The sequence below is a fragment of the Phytophthora cinnamomi genome (assembly GCF_018691715.1).
Source record: "Phytophthora cinnamomi strain GKB4 chromosome Unknown Contig114, whole genome shotgun sequence".
Taxonomy (NCBI): Eukaryota; Oomycota; class Peronosporomycetes; order Peronosporales; family Peronosporaceae; genus Phytophthora; species Phytophthora cinnamomi.
In genome coordinates this window covers 679,275-699,417 of record NW_027151047.1, presented here as the reverse complement: position 1 = coordinate 699,417, position 20,143 = coordinate 679,275, and the positions used below count along the sequence as shown (strand labels likewise).

The 20,143-nt window shown below is 54.9% G+C and overlaps 6 protein-coding genes across 6 annotated transcripts; 5 read left to right on the top strand and 1 right to left on the bottom strand.

Annotated features, from left to right (window-relative positions):
* Positions 1 to 1,564: 1,564 nt before the first annotated feature.
* IUM83_11532 (Endopolygalacturonase 4) lies at positions 1,565 to 2,656 on the bottom strand (the record flags this gene model as incomplete). Its single annotated transcript, XM_067936103.1, has 1 exon — positions 1,565 to 2,656. The coding sequence occupies one exon, from the start codon at positions 2,654 to 2,656 to the stop codon at positions 1,565 to 1,567; it is 1,092 nt and encodes a 363-aa protein (XP_067781868.1).
* Positions 2,657 to 4,968: 2,312 nt separating this feature from the next.
* Positions 4,969 to 5,523, top strand: IUM83_11531 (endopolygalacturonase 8; the record flags this gene model as incomplete). Its single annotated transcript, XM_067936102.1, has 1 exon — positions 4,969 to 5,523. One exon carries the CDS (start codon positions 4,969 to 4,971, stop codon positions 5,521 to 5,523), a length of 555 nt encoding a protein of 184 aa, XP_067781702.1.
* Positions 5,524 to 5,585: 62 nt separating this feature from the next.
* IUM83_11530 (Endopolygalacturonase 4) lies at positions 5,586 to 6,059 on the top strand (the record flags this gene model as incomplete). Its single annotated transcript, XM_067936101.1, has 1 exon — positions 5,586 to 6,059. The coding sequence occupies one exon, from the start codon at positions 5,586 to 5,588 to the stop codon at positions 6,057 to 6,059; it is 474 nt and encodes a 157-aa protein (XP_067781684.1).
* Positions 6,060 to 7,863: 1,804 nt separating this feature from the next.
* On the top strand, positions 7,864 to 9,039 carry IUM83_11529 (endopolygalacturonase 2; the record flags this gene model as incomplete). The annotated part of the gene is made up of 1 exon (XM_067936100.1): positions 7,864 to 9,039. The coding sequence occupies one exon, from the start codon at positions 7,864 to 7,866 to the stop codon at positions 9,037 to 9,039; it is 1,176 nt and encodes a 391-aa protein (XP_067781789.1).
* Positions 9,040 to 10,833: 1,794 nt separating this feature from the next.
* IUM83_11528 (Endopolygalacturonase 2) lies at positions 10,834 to 12,009 on the top strand (the record flags this gene model as incomplete). The annotated part of the gene is made up of 1 exon (XM_067936099.1): positions 10,834 to 12,009. The coding sequence occupies one exon, from the start codon at positions 10,834 to 10,836 to the stop codon at positions 12,007 to 12,009; it is 1,176 nt and encodes a 391-aa protein (XP_067781790.1).
* Positions 12,010 to 15,273: 3,264 nt separating this feature from the next.
* Positions 15,274 to 17,536, top strand: IUM83_11527 (uncharacterized protein; the record flags this gene model as incomplete). Its single annotated transcript, XM_067936098.1, has 8 exons — positions 15,274 to 15,879; positions 15,940 to 15,997; positions 16,080 to 16,478; positions 16,556 to 16,635; positions 16,703 to 16,764; positions 16,831 to 17,011; positions 17,087 to 17,122; positions 17,192 to 17,536. The coding sequence occupies 8 exons, from the start codon at positions 15,274 to 15,276 to the stop codon at positions 17,534 to 17,536; spliced, it is 1,767 nt and encodes a 588-aa protein (XP_067781831.1).
* Between the last annotated feature and the right edge of the window lie 2,607 nt (positions 17,537 to 20,143).

Here is a 20,143-nt window from a genome sequence, read left to right as displayed (position 1 = left end):
GGATCAGGATGCCGCTGGCCGCCGCAACTCGATCGAACGCGCATCGTGTCCATTCTCACGGTTGCAGCCTGGAGCAGCCAGCTCCCGTGTCAAAACGGAGCATATCGTTTCAATTGTGGACAAGGATGCCAGGTAACCAATTTTGCGAGATAAACAAGTGTTTTCCCTGAACCGCGCGGCTAAGGCACTAATCTGCTCCAACAGTGCTGTGCATGCAGTTGTTGCATGTATGAATATTGGCAGTCACGACACGCATGCTCCCCAGGCCAGCCACTCGTAGTTCAATATTGTCGATTGGGAGAGTGAGCTCTCGTGTGGCCTACATGAGTGTAGCAGCTACTGCAGCTACTTCGTAGCCGACGTGAATGCCGCCGCTTGCTTGAAAGACCCGACGGCGGCTACGCTATACTTTCTTCGGACTACTGTACGTTGTCTGTCGGTATGTTTTCAGTGCAGTCCCGCATACATGTACTGTACTGTACAACGCTTCAACATAACGGTAGTCGCGCTCGTGGGTGCAGCGACCGTGCTTGATCGTGCACAAAGCCACACTACGGTAGGCTACGCTTTGGGGTGTAAGTTGCTGTATTCAAAGGATTTGCAGGTGCATTTCACCAGAACCCAATTGTCATTGAGAATGCTAGCACTTACCCAACAGGCAGTAAGATATCTGTGATATCTGTGCTACATACACTATAGGCAAAGTTCGTAGACAACGCCATGAAGACATTGTTGCACTCGCTGCCCTGGAACCACCGCCACCGCGGCGGATGACTTGTGGTTTATCTTGTTACATACGCATGAAAGTGTGTATGTAGGAATAATGTCTTGCTGTAATATGTAGGAATAATTTATTGCTGTAAACACTTGGTTCTCTCAATTCCTCTTCATCTTCTTACAGTCGCTGCATCTTCTGGTTCATGCGCGTGCGCCCAGCTCAGGCCGGCTACATGTAATACATTCACAGGTATCATGCCCCCCCCCCCAGCACTAAGGTACTGTACATGTACGGCCTGGAATCCAAGCCATTTGAGCGGGCGTGTCCTTTCGCTGTTCGGACAACAACGATGCCACGGTGTACCCTACTCGAGCGCGTCGCGCCAGCGGGTTGTCAAGAAGCGTACGTCAGTGGCAACCAACACGTGCTGCGTTGTGGATTTGCGCGTCCTATGGACCATAGGACACGCAAATAGTATGGTGCGTTCGAATGAATTGAAACGCCGCCAACACTTCCCAGTCTCGAGTTAGCGACACGGGTTGATCTCGAGTGGATGCGACCAGACGTTAGGCGAGCCGGGGAAGGGAGGATTACTGGGAATGAGTGGACTGCCGTGGCGTGTAATAATATGCTTGGTCTACTGAAACGAGATAGGCGACGCTGGTGGAAGCGCGAAAGCGAGCCTCGATTTACAATGACTCGACGTAACATGGATCTATTCATTTGTTGCTCTTGGCCAACTACTACCTTTCGTAGCTGTACATACTAACATCAACATCACTAAACTCGCACGACTTCACTACACATTTGCATCTCTGCCTCTCTCGCTCTACCACGTAGAGACCCTTAGCAGTCAACGTTGCTCGGCTGACCGCTGCACGAGCCCGTGCTTGTCGCGCTCACCGTGACGCCCGAGAACGACCAGCCCGACACCACCTTCGGGTTAGCCACGATGTCGTACAGATTGGTGGCCGAGCCCGTGAGCCCCGAGATGGCCACGTTTTGGATCGTCACGGCGCTGGTGGGGGAGCCGGTGTAGCCGCCCTCGGACTTGCTGTAGTCAGAGTGGATGACGATGGCGTTCTCCACGTTCGACAGCTTGTTGTTGGAGTACTTGATGTTGCTCACGAGACCCTTGAGGCCGATGATGGTCTTGATGCGGATGCCGTTGACGCTGTCCACGATGGTGTTGCCGCTAACCGTGAGACCGGACACGGTGTCGGACTCGTCGACGGCGGTGCCACCGAGCGAGCCGATAGAGATGCCGTGGCCGCCGCAGCAGTAGTTGTTACTGAAGACGGTGTTGGTGCTGGACTGCATGGCGAGACAGTCGTCCTGGTTGTAGATCTTGTTGCCCGTGATGGAGACGGCGTCGTTCTTGGTCAGATCGAAGCCGTCCGTGTTCTTGGCCGTGCCGTCTCCAGCGCTGGAGTCGAGCGTGAGGCCGCTGATGGTGGTGGAGTCGCAGTTGACGATGCTGAAGGTGCGGTAGGGCGAGTTCTTGAGTGTGAAGCCCGAGAGCGCCGAGCTCGACACGGCGTGCAGGCGGAAGAACACGGGGCGAGTGATGGACGTTCCCTGCTTCCAGTACCAGGCGCCCTGGCCGTCCAGCGTGCCGGAGCCCTTGACGGACAAGTTGGACCCGCCGAGCAGCACAAGCGGACCCTCCCACTTCTGCGTTCCGAAGGTGGTGGTGCCCGTGAAGGTGATGGTGGCGCCGCTCTTGGCCCCGCTCAGGTCGAGCGTGACACCGGCAGGGACCGACAAGGACCCAATGGTGATGGAGCTGCAGGATGAAATGTCGGTGCCAGACTTGTACGTGCCGGAGAGGGTGCAGCTGCTGCTGCTGCCTTCCGCTGTCTGACGCAGCATGGTGGCGCCGTTGACTGCGGCGACGAGGACTGCGAGCGTGGCGAAGGCAGTGGAGAAGGCCTTCATAATCGGTTGATGGAATGGAAGATGCCCGGAAGGATGCAAAAATGAGAATGAACTTTGTTGTGGGGAAGTTGACGCTATGGTAGTCGCGGTGGTGATGGCGGTGCAGGTATGTAGCAGATCGACTTGATGTCACACGGACACTCTTTCTTTCGCCAGGATGGATAGGTTGGGCATGGTCTGGTGGCACCTGTTAATACAAGCGCCGGCCCCGGCACACGCTTGACTCAAGAGTCAAGAGTGCGTGACGGGTTTTGCTGCCCGAGTCGCTTCTCGGTGAACAGATGAGCTCCCCCAAAGGCGCGTCAGTAGTTCAGCTGGTGATAGCCACAGAAGTAGCGTCCCACGTCCAACGCGATGTCGAAGCATTGCATGTACATATTGTCAATATGTACATGCCCCGACAAGACCAATATCATATTGGTCTTGTCGGGGCACGAAGCCACCACACAAATAAAACAGCAAAAAGACGATTTCATCAATAGTGACTCACTATTAGTGAGGCTGGAACCAGGACGCCAGTCATGCGTCCTCAACATTAAATACTCTATGCTTTTTTCGGTCAACCAGTCCTCCACACCACCTTTACTAGCTGCATATGTATTACATGTCCGCCCACTGACAGGAGGAGGGGCTCGTGCCTCACGAACCCCAGGCCTTCGAATGAATAAGAGAAAGTGGTAGGTACGGCCGCGAATTCAGCCAGGATTAGCCGATTTGCGGCTACGATGCCGCGCTCCGCGGCAAACGTACGAAGGTACGCACCTCAGAACCACAACTACATGCAGCAAGTGTCGACGGGCAGTCTTCACAGCTCCGTTCTCTCGGTAATCGGACGTGGAGCAAAGCGTTCATTTCGGATCGATCAATTAATCAGCCACAACAGTTGTTTGATGGCGACAACCGATTTGTCTTCAGGACTTGCGGTCGTCCAGCGCGGGTGGGTGGTGTCAACGCCGTTGTAATAGCGACGGAGGCAATTTCCACGGTCTCATTCTACCTATTCGTATAAGTTACCGCACTGCACTGCCCGTTTACAAAAGCGAAAGGTGAGCCTGGCTCAAAGGAGGTTACTACTACAGAATCGCCGAAACTTGACTTCAAGGCATACACTTCGACATACGGCTGCCCGCAGAAATGTTGCCCGGCCGCAGAAATGTTGAAGAGTGGCATACACTTCGACATACGGCTGCCCGCAAAAATGTTGCCCGGCCGCAGAAATGTTGAAGAGTATGCCTTGAGGTCAAGTTTCGGCGATTCTGTAGTAGTAACCTCCTTTGAGCCAGGCTCACCTTTCGCTTTTGTAAACGGGCAGTGCAGTGCGGTAACTTATACGAATAGGTAGAATGAGACCGTGGAAATTGCCTCCGTCGCTATTACAACGGCGTTGACACCACCCACCCGCGCTGGACGACCGCAAGTCCTGAAGACAAATCGGTTGTCGCCATCAAACAACTGTTGTGGCTGATTAATTGATCGATCCGAAATGAACGCTTTGCTCCACGTCCGATTACCGAGAGAACGGAGCTGTGAAGACTGCCCGTCGACACTTGCTGCATGTAGTTGTGGTTCTGAGGTGCGTACCTTCGTACGTTTGCCGCGGAGCGCGGCATCGTAGCCGCAAATCGGCTAATCCTGGCTGAATTCGCGGCCGTACCTACCACTTTCTCTTATTCATTCGAAGGCCTGGGGTTCGTGAGGCACGAGCCCCTCCTCCTGTCAGTGGGCGGACATGTAATACATATGCAGCTAGTAAAGGTGGTGTGGAGGACTGGTTGACCGAAAAAAGCATAGAGTATTTAATGTTGAGGACGCATGACTGGCGTCCTGGTTCCAGCCTCACTAATAGTGAGTCACTATTGATGAAATCGTCTTTTTGCTGTTTTATTTGTGTGGAATATGATATTGGTCTTGTCGGGGCATGTACATATTGACAATATGTACATGCAATGCTTCGACATCGCGTTGGACGTGGGACGCTACTTCTGTGGCTATCACCAGCTGAACTACTGACGCGCCTTTGGGGGAGCTCATCTGTTCACCGAGAAGCGACTCGGGCAGCAAAACCCGTCACGCACTCTTGACTCTTGAGTCAAGCGTGTGCCGGGGCCGGCGCTTGTATTAACAGGTGCCACCAGACCATGCCCAACCTATCCATCCTGGCGAAAGAAAGAGTGTCCGTGTGACATCAAGTCGATCTGCTACATACCTGCACCGCCATCACCACCGCGACTACCATAGCGTCAACTTCCCCACAACAAAGTTCATTCTCATTTTTGCATCCTTCCGGGCATCTTCCATTCCATCAACCGATTATGAAGGCCTTCTCCACTGCCTTCGCCACGCTCGCAGTCCTCGTCGCCGCAGTCAACGGCGCCACCATGCTGCGTCAGACAGCGGAAGGCAGCAGCAGCAGCTGCACCCTCTCCGGCACGTACAAGTCTGGCACCGACATTTCATCCTGCAGCTCCATCACCATTGGGTCCTTGTCGGTCCCTGCCGGTGTCACGCTCGACCTGAGCGGGGCCAAGAGCGGCGCCACCATCACCTTCACGGGCACCACCACCTTCGGAACGCAGAAGTGGGAGGGTCCGCTTGTGCTGCTCGGCGGGTCCAACTTGTCCGTCAAGGGCTCCGGCACGCTGGACGGCCAGGGCGCCTGGTACTGGAAGCAGGGAACGTCCATCACTCGCCCCGTGTTCTTCCGCCTGCACGCCGTGTCGAGCTCGGCGCTCTCGGGCTTCACACTCAAGAACTCGCCCTACCGCACCTTCAGCATCGTCAACTGCGACTCCACCACTATCAGCGGCCTCACGCTCGACTCCAGCGCTGGAGACGGCACGGCCAGAACACGGACGGCTTCGATCTGACCAAGAACGACGCCGTCTCCATCACGGGCAACAAGATCTACAACCAGGACGACTGTCTCGCCATGCAGTCCAGCACCAACACCGTCTTCAGTAACAACTACTGCTGCGGCGGCCACGGCATCTCTATCGGCTCGCTCGGTGGCACCGCCGTCGACGAGTCCGACACCGTGTCCGGTCTCACGGTTAGCGGCAACACCATCGTGGACAGCGTCAACGGCATCCGCATCAAGACCATCATCGGCCTCAAGGGTCTCGTGAGCAACATCAAGTACTCCAACAACAAGCTGTCGAACGTGGAGAACGCCATCGTCATCCACTCTGACTACAGCAAGTCCGAGGGCGGCTACACCGGCTCCCCCACCAGCGCCGTGACGATCCAAAACGTGGCCATCTCGGGGCTCACGGGCTCGGCCACCAATCTGTACGACATCGTGGCTAACCCGAAGGTGGTGTCGGGCTGGTCGTTCTCGGGCGTCACGGTGAGCGCGACAAGCACGGGCTCGTGCAGCGGTCAGCCGAGCAACGTTGACTGCTAAGGGTCTCTACGTGGTAGAGCGAGAGAGGCAGAGATGCAAATGTGTAGTGAAGTCGTGCGAGTTTAGTGATGTTGATGTTAGTATGTACAGCTACGAAAGGTAGTAGTTGGCCAAGAGCAACAAATGAATAGATCCATGTTACGTCGAGTCATTGTAAATCGAGGCTCGCTTTCGCGCTTCCACCAGCGTCGCCTATCTCGTTTCAGTAGACCAAGCATATTATTACACGCCACGGCAGTCCACTCATTCCCAGTAATCCTCCCTTCCCCGGCTCGCCTAACGTCTGGTCGCATCCACTCGAGATCAACCCGTGTCGCTAACTCGAGACTGGGAAGTGTTGGTGGCGTTTCAATTCATTCGAACGCACCATACTATTTGCGTGTCCTATGGTCCATAGGACGCGCAAATCCACAACGCAGCACGTGTTGGTTGCCACTGACGTACGCTTCTTGACAACCCGCTGGCGCGACGCGCTCGAGTAGGGTACACCGTGGCATCGTTGTTGTCCGAACAGCGAAAGGACACGCCCGCTCAAATGGCTTGGATTCCAGGCCGTACATGTACAGTACCTTAGTGCTGGGGGGGGGGGGGGGGGGGGGGGGCATGATACCTGTGAATGTATTACATGTAGCCGGCCTGAGCTGGGCGCACGCGCATGAACCAGAAGATGCAGCGACTGTAAGAAGATGAAGAGGAATTGAGAGAACCAAGTGTTTACAGCAATAAATTATTCCTACATATTACAGCAAGACATTATTCCTACATACACACTTTCATGCGTATGTAACAAGATAAACCACAAGTCATCCGTCGCGGTGGCGGTGGTTCCAGGGCAGCGAGTGCAACAATGTCTTCATGGCGTTGTCTACGAACTTTGCCTATAGTGTATGTAGCACAGATATCACAGATATCTTACTGCCTGTTGGGTAAGTGCTAGCATTCTCAATGACAATTGGGTTCTGGTGAAATGCACCTGCAAATCCTTTGAATACAGCAACTTACACCCCAAAGCGTAGCCTACCGTAGTGTGGCTTTGTGCACGATCAAGCACGGTCGCTGCACCCACGAGCGCGACTACCGTTATGTTGAAGCGTTGTACAGTACAGTACATGTATGCGGGACTGCACTGAAAACATACCGACAGACAACGTACAGTAGTCCGAAGAAAGTATAGCGTAGCCGCCGTCGGGTCTTTCAAGCAAGCGGCGGCATTCACGTCGGCTACGAAGTAGCTGCAGTAGCTGCTACACTCATGTAGGCCACACGAGAGCTCACTCTCCCAATCGACAATATTGAACTACGAGTGGCTGGCCTGGGGAGCATGCGTGTCGTGACTGCCAATATTCATACATGCAACAACTGCATGCACAGCACTGTTGGAGCAGATTAGTGCCTTAGCCGCGCGGTTCAGGGAAAACACTTGTTTATCTCGCAAAATTGGTTACCTGGCATCCTTGTCCACAATTGAAACGATATGCTCCGTTTTGACACGGGAGCTGGCTGCTCCAGGCTGCAACCGTGAGAATGGACACGATGCGCGTTCGATCGAGTTGCGGCGGCCAGCGGCATCCTGATCCATCGGGAATGAGTGCCCTCCGCTTTCTTGAACCAGAGGCCGCTGGCAGTCGAACAGCGCAACGAGTCAATGGCCCTGGCTCAGGTCGCATTAGCGTGCCCTGTTGGTCCAAAGAGCCATCGGTCGAGCTTGACTACCGACCTCAGTTTCCAATTTGCCTCCAGTAGCGCACCACACCACACCACCAACCAGCACTACGAAGCTAAGAAACGCAAGAAGTCGTCGACGATGAAGCTTCTCTCCACCGCTTTCGCTGCCTTCGCGCTCCTCGCCGCCACCGTGAACGGCTCGTCCATGCTGCGTATGGAAGCCGAGGGCAAAAGCAACGGCAAGACCGGCCTGGAGCAGGCCCAGCAGCAGACTCAGCAGCAGACTCAACAGCAGGCCCAGAAGAGCAGCAGCAGTAGCAGCTCCTGCAACCTCACCGGCACGTACAAGTCTGGCACCGACATCTCGTCCTGCAGCTCCATCACCATTGGGTCCTTGTCGGTCCCTGCCGGTGTCACGCTCGACCTGAGCGGGGCCAAGAGCGGCGCCACCATCACCTTCACGGGCACCACCACCTTCGGAACGCAGAAGTGGGAGGGTCCGCTTGTGCTGCTCGGCGGGTCCAACTTGTCCGTCAAGGGCTCCGGCACGCTGGACGGCCAGGGCGCCTGGTACTGGAAGCAGGGCCAGTCGATCACCCGCCCGGTCTTCTTCCGCCTGCTGAACGTCGTGGGCTCAAAGCTCTCGGGCTTCACACTCAAGAACTCGCCCTACCGCACCTTCAGCATCGTCAACAGCAAGCAGACCACCATCAGTGGCCTCACGCTCGACTCGCGCGCCGGCAACGGCCTCGCCAAGAACACGGACGGCTTCGATCTGACCAAGAACGACGCCGTCTCCATCACGGGCAACAAGATCTACAACCAGGACGACTGTCTCGCCATGCAGTCCAGCACCAACACCGTCTTCAGTAACAACTACTGCTGCGGCGGCCACGGCATCTCTATCGGCTCGCTCGGTGGCACCGCCGTCGACGAGTCCGACACCGTGTCCGGTCTCACGGTTAGCGGCAACACCATCGTGGACAGCGTCAACGGCATCCGCATCAAGACCATCATCGGCCTCAAGGGTCTCGTGAGCAACATCAAGTACTCCAACAACAAGCTGTCGAACGTGGAGAACGCCATCGTCATCCACTCTGACTACAGCAAGTCCGAGGGCGGCTACACCGGCTCCCCCACTAGCGCCGTGACGATCCAAAACGTGGCCATCTCGGGGCTCACGGGCTCGGCCACCAATCTGTACGACATCGTGGCTAACCCGAAGGTGGTGTCGGGCTGGTCGTTCTCGGGCGTCACGGTGAGCGCGACAAGCACGGGCTCGTGCAGCGGTCAGCCGAGCAACGTTGACTGCTAAGGGTCTCTACGTGGTAGAGCGAGAGAGGCAGAGATGCAAATGTGTAGTGAAGTCGTGCGAGTTTAGTGATGTTGATGTTAGTATGTACAGCTACGAAAGGTAGTAGTTGGCCAAGAGCAACAAATGAATAGATCCATGTTACGTCGAGTCATTGTAAATCGAGGCTCGCTTTCGCGCTTCCACCAGCGTCGCCTATCTCGTTTCAGTAGACCAAGCATATTATTACACGCCACGGCAGTCCACTCATTCCCAGTAATCCTCCCTTCCCCCGGCTCGCCTAACGTCTGGTCGCATCCACTCGAGATCAACCCGTGTCGCTAACTCGAGACTGGGAAGTGTTGGTGGCGTTTCAATTCATTCGAACGCACCATACTATTTGCGTGTCCTATGGTCCATAGGACGCGCAAATCCACAACGCAGCACGTGTTGGTTGCCACTGACGTACGCTTCTTGACAACCCGCTGGCGCGACGCGCTCGAGTAGGGTACACCGTGGCATCGTTGTTGTCCGAACAGCGAAAGGACACGCCCGCTCAAATGGCTTGGATTCCAGGCCGTACATGTACAGTACCTTAGTGCTGGGGGGGGGGAGCATGATACCTGTGAATGTATTACATGTAGCCGGCCTGAGCTGGGCGCACGCGCATGAACCAGAAGATGCAGCGACTGTAAGAAGATGAAGAGGAATTGAGAGAACCAAGTGTTTACAGCAATAAATTATTCCTACATATTACAGCAAGACATTATTCCTACATACACACTTTCATGCGTATGTAACAAGATAAACCACAAGTCATCCGTCGCGGTGGCGGTGGTTCCAGGGCAGCGAGTGCAACAATGTCTTCATGGCGTTGTCTACGAACTTTGCCTATAGTGTATGTAGCACAGATATCACAGATATCTTACTGCCTGTTGGGTAAGTGCTAGCATTCTCAATGACAATTGGGTTCTGGTGAAATGCACCTGCAAATCCTTTGAATACAGCAACTTACACCCCAAAGCGTAGCCTACCGTAGTGTGGCTTTGTGCACGATCAAGCACGGTCGCTGCACCCACGAGCGCGACTACCGTTATGTTGAAGCGTTGTACAGTACAGTACATGTATGCGGGACTGCACTGAAAAACATACCGACAGACAACGTACAGTAGTCCGAAGAAAGTATAGCGTAGCCGCCGTCGGGTCTTTCAAGCAAGCGGCGGCATTCACGTCGGCTACGAAGTAGCTGCAGTAGCTGCTACACTCATGTAGGCCACACGAGAGCTCACTCTCCCAATCGACAATATTGAACTACGAGTGGCTGGCCTGGGGAGCATGCGTGTCGTGACTGCCAATATTCATACATGCAACAACTGCATGCACAGCACTGTTGGAGCAGATTAGTGCCTTAGCCGCGCGGTTCAGGGAAAACACTTGTTTATCTCGCAAAATTGGTTACCTGGCATCCTTGTCCACAATTGAAACGATATGCTCCGTTTTGACACGGGAGCTGGCTGCTCCAGGCTGCAACCGTGAGAATGGACACGATGCGCGTTCGATCGAGTTGCGGCGGCCAGCGGCATCCTGATCCATCGGGAATGAGTGCCCTCCGCTTTCTTGAACCAGAGGCCGCTGGCAGTCGAACAGCGCAACGAGTCAATGGCCCTGGCTCAGGTCGCATTAGCGTGCCCTGTTGGTCCAAAGAGCCATCGGTCGAGCTTGACTACCGACCTCAGTTTCCAATTTGCCTCCAGTAGCGCACCACACCACACCACCAACCAGCACTACGAAGCTAAGAAACGCAAGAAGTCGTCGACGATGAAGCTTCTCTCCACCGCTTTCGCTGCCTTCGCGCTCCTCGCCGCCACCGTGAACGGCTCGTCCATGCTGCGTATGGAAGCCGAGGGCAAAAGCAACGGCAAGACCGGCCTGGAGCAGGCCCAGCAGCAGACTCAGCAGCAGACTCAACAGCAGGCCCAGAAGAGCAGCAGCAGTAGCAGCTCCTGCAACCTCACCGGCACGTACAAGTCTGGCACCGACATCTCGTCCTGCAGCTCCATCACCATTGGGTCCTTGTCGGTCCCTGCCGGTGTCACGCTCGACCTGAGCGGGGCCAAGAGCGGCGCCACCATCACCTTCACGGGCACCACCACCTTCGGAACGCAGAAGTGGGAGGGTCCGCTTGTGCTGCTCGGCGGGTCCAACTTGTCCGTCAAGGGCTCCGGCACGCTGGACGGCCAGGGCGCCTGGTACTGGAAGCAGGGCCAGTCGATCACCCGCCCGGTCTTCTTCCGCCTGCTGAACGTCGTGGGCTCAAAGCTCTCGGGCTTCACACTCAAGAACTCGCCCTACCGCACCTTCAGCATCGTCAACAGCAAGCAGACCACCATCAGTGGCCTCACGCTCGACTCGCGCGCCGGCAACGGCCTCGCCAAGAACACGGACGGCTTCGATCTGACCAAGAACGACCACATCACCATCACGGGCAACAAGATCTACAACCAGGACGATTGCCTCGCCATGCAGTCCAGCACCAACACCGTCTTCAGCAACAACTACTGCTGCGGCGGCCACGGCATCTCCATCGGTTCTCTTGGTGGCACCGCCGTCGACCAGTCGTCCACGGTGCAGGGCCTGACCGTGCAGGGCAACACGATCGAGGACAGCGACAACGGTCTGCGCATCAAGACCATCATCGGCCTCAAGGGCCTCGTGAGCAACATCAAGTACGTGCAGAACAAGCTGTCGAACGTCAAGAACGCCATCGTCATGCACTCGGACTACAGCAAGTCCAAGGGCGGCTACACCGGCTCCCCCACTAGCGCCGTGACGATCGAGGGCGTCACGATCTCGGGGCTCACGGGCTCGGCCACTAACCTGTACGACATCGTGGCCAACCCGAAGGCGGTGTCGGGCTGGTCGTTCTCGGGCATCCAGGTGAGCGCGTCCTCGACGGGCAAGATGGTGGGTCAGCCCAACAGCGTGAGCGTGTAGGTCTATACAGAGAGTGTGGCTTCTTGTGTTTAGAATTGGCGTCCCAGTAGTGGCCGAGCGTGAAGGCCGATAGAGCGTATGGGCATGCGTCAACACGATAAAATTGATGTAAGTTTGATTTTCTTGAACGGTCGTAATTTACTGTGTACGTCGCTCGTTATTTAATTTACACCCAATTAGCACTAGTAGTACTACAGTAGTACTGTAGTACTACTCAATTAGCCATGTTGCGTAAAACTGATCCCATTATTGGAGCATATGAGATTCCCATATGCTCCATATATGCTCCCCAACTGAAAGATCGTTCAAATCCACAGGATACCAGTCTCAGACTGGCACTCAAGCGCCAGCATAGAGATGGAGGCGAATGCGTTCGTCCCCTCCGCGGCAATGGCCTCGCCTGGCATCATAATGCCGATCGCACCCGCTCAAGACCAAGAGAATAAATCGATGGTGTCGCTCCTGACCGAAAACCTGCCGACAACAAAAGTTGACATCCGAAACTATCCAAGCGCCCGCACCACGTGCTCGCACCCAAAGTGCGCCAAGAAGGTTGTGAGTAGAGGTAAATGCTTCCAGCATGGCGGCGGCCAACGATGCTCGCACCCAAACTGCCAAAATCGCGCTCGAGTCAAAGGTTTGTGTGCCGCACATGGAGGCAGCAGGCGCTGTTCCTACTCTGGATGCACCAGTTGCGCCCAGTTCAAGGGGCTGTGCGTCGCTCATGGCGGAGACAGGAAATGTTCCCATTCGGGCTGCGGCAAACACGCACTGACTGGAGGGAAATGTTTCCAGCACGGAGGGGGCTACGTGTGCTCCTACACTGGGTGCGCCAACCAGGCCTATATGGACGGCCGTTGCGTGGCCCATGGAGACCGAACGCGATGTCGTCGCCAGTGTGAATTCCCGGGCTGTGTCAAGCACGCCGTGTCGAAACGGAGGTGCTTCGAGCATGGAGGAGGGAGGGCGTGCTCGGAACTGGGGTGTTCGGGGGAAGCTCGAGTCGGTGGCAAGTGCTACGGCCACGGTGGGGGCAAGAGGTGCTCGGAAACAGGCTGCTCGAAGCACGCTCAGCAGAGAGGACGGTGTGTCAAGCACGGCGGAGGGGTGCAGTGCTCCTACCCAGGATGCACAAAGTCGGCTCAATCGAAAGGCAGGTGCTACTCGCATGACGGAGCAAGGAATTGTTGACAGTCTGGATGCAGGATTGGGCGAGTTAAGACTGCATTTTCGTTAAAGGAATCTACGCCGAGTCGGTTCAAAGTGCCAAAGACTCTGCCAGAACCTTAGGCTGTCAACCAATTTTACATACTGGGGGCAACGTCAGGCGTCCGTTTCGCATTTTGCTCAGGGTCTTGACAATTTTATCTGCTTGGCGTTAGCGCGCGGATGGTGCGCGGAAGTTTAGTGATGCTACCAACGAGGAGGTCGAAGATTCATATCCTCGGCCCAGGGACGATAGAACGGATAGAACAACCCAGCAGAGTTAGTGTCTCTCAGCGCTTGTTGATGGTGGTGTGGCTCAGCGTTGGAATCTTGCCACTTCTTCTACAAATCAAGAGCTATTGGAAATTCGCAACGCCACACAAATTATCAGAAGCGCTCGTGGTCCCTGAGAATGCAGCGAGAGGGACGGCTAACATCGACACACTTTGCCCTGTAGAGGGATTTTTTATCGCAAGCGCGTGGTGGAACATCGCTATCACTCATTATTATTCGGTGGAGCACGGTCATATTTGTCATTTTGTGATCCCGCAGTACGACATCCACGGATCCTACGTTCTTGGAGCTGAGAGGGTTGCGCCTTCGTCGACGACGCCATCAAGCTGCAGTGAAGATAGCTACTCACTTGAACACTATTTCTACCACGGGAGCATTAGCTACTATGCATTTTACGAAGAAGCTGAAGGCACGTATTGCGCAGACGACAAAACTGCATACGTTCGGGTCCGAGGTGTGGGAACATTCGACATCAATGGTGGGGCGTTGGCAAAGGATAAAGGTAGCGATGGCTACAGGTTCTCGTATTGGTACAGTTTGTTTGGATTTTCGTGGCTTGTGTATCGCGTCATTTTACTCCGCAGAAGCTATCTCATGTGCAAACGCTACGGAATACGATTTGATCACTTGCAGGAAACGCTAACGCGGAAGGCTGCCGTTGTGTATGCGCAAGAAAGTCTTCGACTTGCTCCCCATAGCGCCTCGAACTACTTTCGCGTGGTGGTACTCTACATGCTAGTCGAAGGCGTGATGAGTGATTTGTTTCTGCTAATTGCTCAAGACGGACTCTTCGCCAAAACCCAGTACATATCGCTGGGGTATAACTTATCCGGGCTGTTGTCGATGGTGTTCGAGATGATCGAGAGCAGGCAGTGGCTCAACGAGAAGATTCGGCTATTGGTGAAAAGGCTGCTCTTCAACTACGAAACCTGCTTAGTTGGGGAACTTCTCGGCGCAGGAATTATGAACCATTACCTCACGTGGATAAATCGATCCCACCTGAGAGAGTCGAGGCCAGTAGCTGTTGCAGTCTCTTATTATGTTTGGAGTTTGGTAGGGCATGGAGTCCTCGTGCTTGGTCTCACAGCCTTCATTGTTTCCATCCGATTTTCTCTGGCATCCGCGTATATGCTGTGGTACCATAGAACGTGGAGTGTATTTACTGCACCTTGCTGCGTGGATACGATTTTGGGAGTGCGCAGCAAAATGATCATGCTGGGAGGATATTCCTGGACTAACGGCCAGCTCTTCTACACAGTCGACGCTCTCAAAGCATTCGGCATCTTGAAAACGGTCGAGGACAACGGAGCTGAGTTCCTCGTTCTGCGCAGGCTGCATTCGGTTAAGGTTCGACGAGAGGACTTGCTCGTTATCGGGAGTGTGGCAGGGAGCTATGTGGAGGCTTGTAGTGAGCGGTCGTGCGTTAGCCCAGTCGCTTTGTTTGATCGGGACCTTGGAGGCATCGTCGAGTCGCCCCGAAAGCTGCATTCGGTTTGCATGGATACCAGAGTGGATCCAGCTCTGATACTAAGTAAAGGACCTCGGCCACAATAGACAAAAAAAAGTTGGTGTTGCATCTCTTTCGACTTCATCCTAGCATGGAACTAATCAAGGGGATGCAACAGGAAGGAGCCCAAGGCGGGGATTCCTGATTTGCCTTTTGTCCTGTCCATGTAATTGTCCGTTCGTGCCCATTGTAACGGCTCGCGAGGGGGTGTACTGTACCGCATTGGGCTCCACTGCACTACAACGTGCTACAACGCCATGGTGTCCGCCACTGGCGCGCGCCCGGGCGCCGCCTCCTCCAGAGCCTCCAAGGCGGGCGGCCAATTGCTGTCGGCCTACCTGCTCAAGCAGAGCGCCGGCAAGTGGAAGCGCAAGCGCTGGAACCAGCGCTGGTTCGTGCTGGACCGCGACAACGGCGTGCTGCGCTACTTCCGCCACGCGTCGCCGCTCGAGGCGGTGCCGCTGCGCTCGGACGCCCACGCGGTGCTGGCGCTGCGCCAGGCGGGCGCGTCGCTCGTGGTGCAGGGAGACCTGCCGGCGGGGGTGCCCACGCCCTTCTGCTTCACGCTGGTGGTGGACGGCCAGCGGGAGATCCGCCTCTGCGCCGACACCAACGCCGAGTTCCGGCAGTGGACGACCGCCATCTCGGCCATCATCAGCCCCGTGAGGGCGGCGGCCAGGCCGGGGGAGGCCAAAGTGGCCCCGGCCAGGGCCGTCAGTCCGGCCTCGTCGTCCTCCTCGGCGGCGGAAGTGCCGTCCCCGTTGCAGTCGCCCGCAAAGGAGAAGACGAAGAAGGTGGAGGAGGGGCTGGAGAGTGTGAGGGAGGTGGAGGTGCAGGTGGAGCCCAGACAAGTGATGGAGCAGGTAGACGAGTTGCACCGGTATTGGTGTTGTGGGGGAGTGTGTTGACGAAGGCGTTTGTAGTTGTTCGTTTTCGTGGGCAGCAACAAGGTGCTGCTGATTGCTCTGAACCCGGCGATAGGTGTGGAGGATATTTGGTTGCTGTTGTTGTTGTGTGACGTCGACTGAGTTGAGTTTTGTCGTCTCTTTTTCTTCCGTTCTAGTGCTTGTGCGCTTTGGAGACGCGTCCGCGTGGTTTTTAATCGCCTTGGCGGCCAATGCGCTGTGCGTGTGGCTGCTGTGGTACCGGGAAGTGGAGCCCCGCAGGAAAGTAGCGTCACCACGCTCGACGAGGCGTCGGTCGGCGACAGCGTCGTCCACAGGATCGGAAGTCCAGAAGGAGAAGTCGAAGTCGAAGAGAAAGTCGAGCACCTCCCGCGAACGCGTTTCCAGCGGCTCGGTTGATGAAGCGCCGTCGCCCAAGCGAGCAACTTTGTCGGGAGAAATCAACGGCGTGAAAACGTCGGCTGGAGCGTCGTTGAAAATGTGCGCGGCGGCGTCGGCAGAAATTGTTCCTGGGTGCTGGACCCAGGTCGATGCCACCCGCTTCAACGTTCGCCAAGGTCTGGACTGAATTCCTTCGGAATGAGCTCTCTATCTCATGGATCACACTAACGTTGCCGTCTCTACTGCACACCAGGTCCAAACTACCGAAAGACCAAGGTGAAAGCCGCCTCTGCACCAGCTCTGCTGGAACTTGTCGCCGTGGATGTCTATCAGGTTTGAGCTGGGTTTTGAGTACATGATGAGGCTTCTTGCTCTAACTATGTGCTTAATTGCTCTCCAGTCGGCCGTAAAAGCGGATAACGTTGGCAGCATTGTCGACCTGAGCGTGCTAAAGCCTGCAAGGTAAATTTAATGCCCTTCTTGCGAGTCAAAGTTAATCCGGCACTGACCTACTCGTGCTACTTGCAGTGGAAACTTGGATCTATTCATCGTGAACTGCCAAGTCCCATCATACCAACCTTCAAATCCGCTATGGGGAGAAAAGCAGGGAGATGGCCCGGGCTTCAACTTTGTAACATATTTCGCTATTCCGCCGGCTATTCGCGAAATGCTCGATGCACCTGGCGAACCACCACTTCAAGCAGTTCGCGTACGTATATTCCGGACGATGAAAACTACTGCAGTGGGACTCATTGAAGTCGTGGTTTTTGTGTTTGGTTTTCAGCTTCTCAAAGGGTTCATGCAGCCTCAAAGCTGGGTGGTAAGTTATCGACTAGATTTCCAGCGTTGATTGATGCCGGGGCTTACGTGTGATGTCGTGGCTTTTCAGAGTGAACGGTTTAAGGCGATTGGAATTGTTGTGAACCCTGAGGAGCAGAATTTGGGCCGGGCTGAACGTCGCTTGCTGGAAACCTACAATGGCCAGCCTATTCTCACGCGGCCCCAGCACCATTTCTATCGTGGAGACGGGTACTTTGAGGTCGACGTGAATGCTCACGACTTCAACTACATTGCCCGCAAAGGCCTGGTAGGTGTCTCCGACCACGCTTGTAATATGATTCTGGACTTTGGCTTTGTGCTGGAGGGACAAGAAGACAACGAGCTGCCCGAGCAAATTCTCGGCAGTGTGCGGCTCTGCAAGGTTGACGTGCGCAAAGCCCCAAGACTCTCCTAGACGACCTTTTCACCCACTACAACAACGACAATGTATTTCACGAAGTTCCTATTGAAAGCACATAGAGGGATTGTAGTTGTATTGATGCTCCACTACAACAAAACTAAAGAATTTTTAGTCGCCTCCACCGCCATCACCACCCTCCATCGCCCCCGTCGCCTCCGTCCCAGCCTCCCCCATGGTCCCCTCCGTGATGCCCCCCGTCGTGGCCATGGTGGTGCCCGTGCGTGCTACTCGCCGCCGCGCCATCTCCACTGTTGTTGTTCCGCTTCGCGCCATTCGCCTTTCCACCTCCTTCGCCCCCACCACCGCTGGCAGCTTTCGCGCAGCAAATGCCCATTCCACTTGAGTGCGCGCGACCAGGAAATACTGCAAATGCGGACCCTTCTGGTGGTTTCCTAACGATGAAAGCGAAACCTTTTTGGCAAGCGGTCGATGCACTTCTGTAGGAGAAACGGACGCTTCCATTTCGCCCATAGCAGTGTTATGGTCAAAAAGGTAGTGATAGCTCTGCTACGAATAGCAGGCATGCCGTTGTATAGTTCATGGTGCCGACAGTGAAACTGTGTCATGGAACGGGCGTGCTGTCTGGTCTCAATACCCATCAGACCTCCACTCAGCTCTCGCTCAACGCCAGCTCCAACAATATGCGCATATCTTCTATGCCTTAACTGCTCTCCTCACTGGCACTCCTGCTACAGCAACCCCGGATTCCAGCCAGACTCCACTCATCACAACAGTGAAAATCCCCAACGATCGCTGCAAGTGCGTGACACGGAAGATGACGACGAATCGGAAGATCCGAAAGAGGAGGAGCGAAGGGGTAGCACGGGCATTGCCATGTTGGCCAACATGATCATGTCCGCTCATAAGCTACCACACGCTGGTGCAGATCGCAAAAAGGACACGATGTCAGACACGTTCTGGACAAATTCAAAGTTCCGTGCTCAGTTATCAACGGACAGCGAGTCTACTCGCCTCACAATCGGGGTTACGCGAGATACGTCAAATGGTCGAATCACTATCGCGACGAGCCTCTGACCTTCCCCAACTAGAGTGGCGGGAATATTCATTGCATACTCCTCCGAAAAATGAAAAAAAAAAGTTTGGAACTCCGCTTCCCTTCGACACCTGCGACCGCCCATTCGAGTGGATTCCGTGTCAAGCGTCGCGTGTCATGGCGAGCAAGGGATCCGATGAGGTCTCTGATGATCAACGGAGTGAGCGAGATGACGCACTCGAGAGATACGTGTTCGTGCCAGAACCCCTGCGACATCACTTCAAGGTGGAACGCCAGCTCTTTGCCGACGAAGTCGATAACCAAGACGAGCAGCAGCTCGTTCGTCGCGCTCGACAGACGCGAAGCGCCCGTTTAGTCGCCGATTTATTTTCACAGCCTCCACCTCCAGCTCTGACCCAGTTTATCTACTCAAACGCAATTGAGCGAGCTATCACCGCTCGAATGACGTTTACCCGTGCTCTTGAAGGTCTGGAAAAGTATTTCGACGACGTGGCAGTTAGAGTGAAGCAGTTCCAGGCTCAGCATCCAGGTGGAACCTTTGATACAAGCAGCATGAAGATTCCCACACTGGTCCAGACGCAACGCCAGATCGTGAACGTTTGCCAAGGCTGTTTGAGTGACTGCGACATCTATCTAGGGATGTATGAGGCGCTACCGAGCCCACCTGCTGCGTCTTCAACCCCCGTTGTCAGATTTGTTGCATGCTCTACGAAGAGTTCAATGCTGTACCGGACGCTCGAGTGCCCACCGGTACAATTACTACAGGGTCAGTCGGTGAATAACCAGCCAGAATATCAAAAATCCATGTGCATCACGATGCAAGCCATGGCTGCGCAAGAAACAATCGTTGTGGATGACATTGCTGACCTGAGCCAGCACGAAATCCACCAATTTACCCCCGACGAAGCATCGACTGGGCCATTTTCGTGCTTCCCGCTATTAGGGGGTGACCCAGGCGAAGACGCTACTGTGATCGGCGTTCTTTCCGTGGACGCTTGCCGGAAGGCACGCCATTTCCTTCCTCAGGCCATGTCGGTGGAAGCTTTGCATGCATTTTTGCTGCGAATGCAATTGAGAGATGCCGCCGTAGAGCTGAAGAAAGCCAGGTTTGACGGTGCTCGGTTTTTAGCTCTCACCGAAATTGACCTTCGCCACAAAACGAGTTTTCAGCACCTCAAAGTTGCTACGAAGAACCGACTTCTGGAGCTTATTCGTTCTTTGCTGAAGGGCAGTCGAATTCACCTCCCAAACGCCAATGAACGAGCACTTCCTTTTACTGAAGACGACGACGCGTTAGAATTTTTGGATGGAGTCGCCAAGCTTTCTGGTAGATTTCTTGCTAGTTATCGCCATGTCCATTGGATTCGAGAGATCGCCAATATTACCCGTAACCCAGCGTGCACAGCTTATGATGTATACGACGTATTAATCCGCGCTATCACACGGTCGATGGAGAGTTTGGAGAGAGTGGCAATCTGGAAAATCTCAAACAGAAAAGATAAGACATCTGCGGAAGAGTTACAGGAGTGGGAGATTGACGTTATTGCGTCCACGGCTGTGCCTGATGACCGTGTGGAACCATTTCT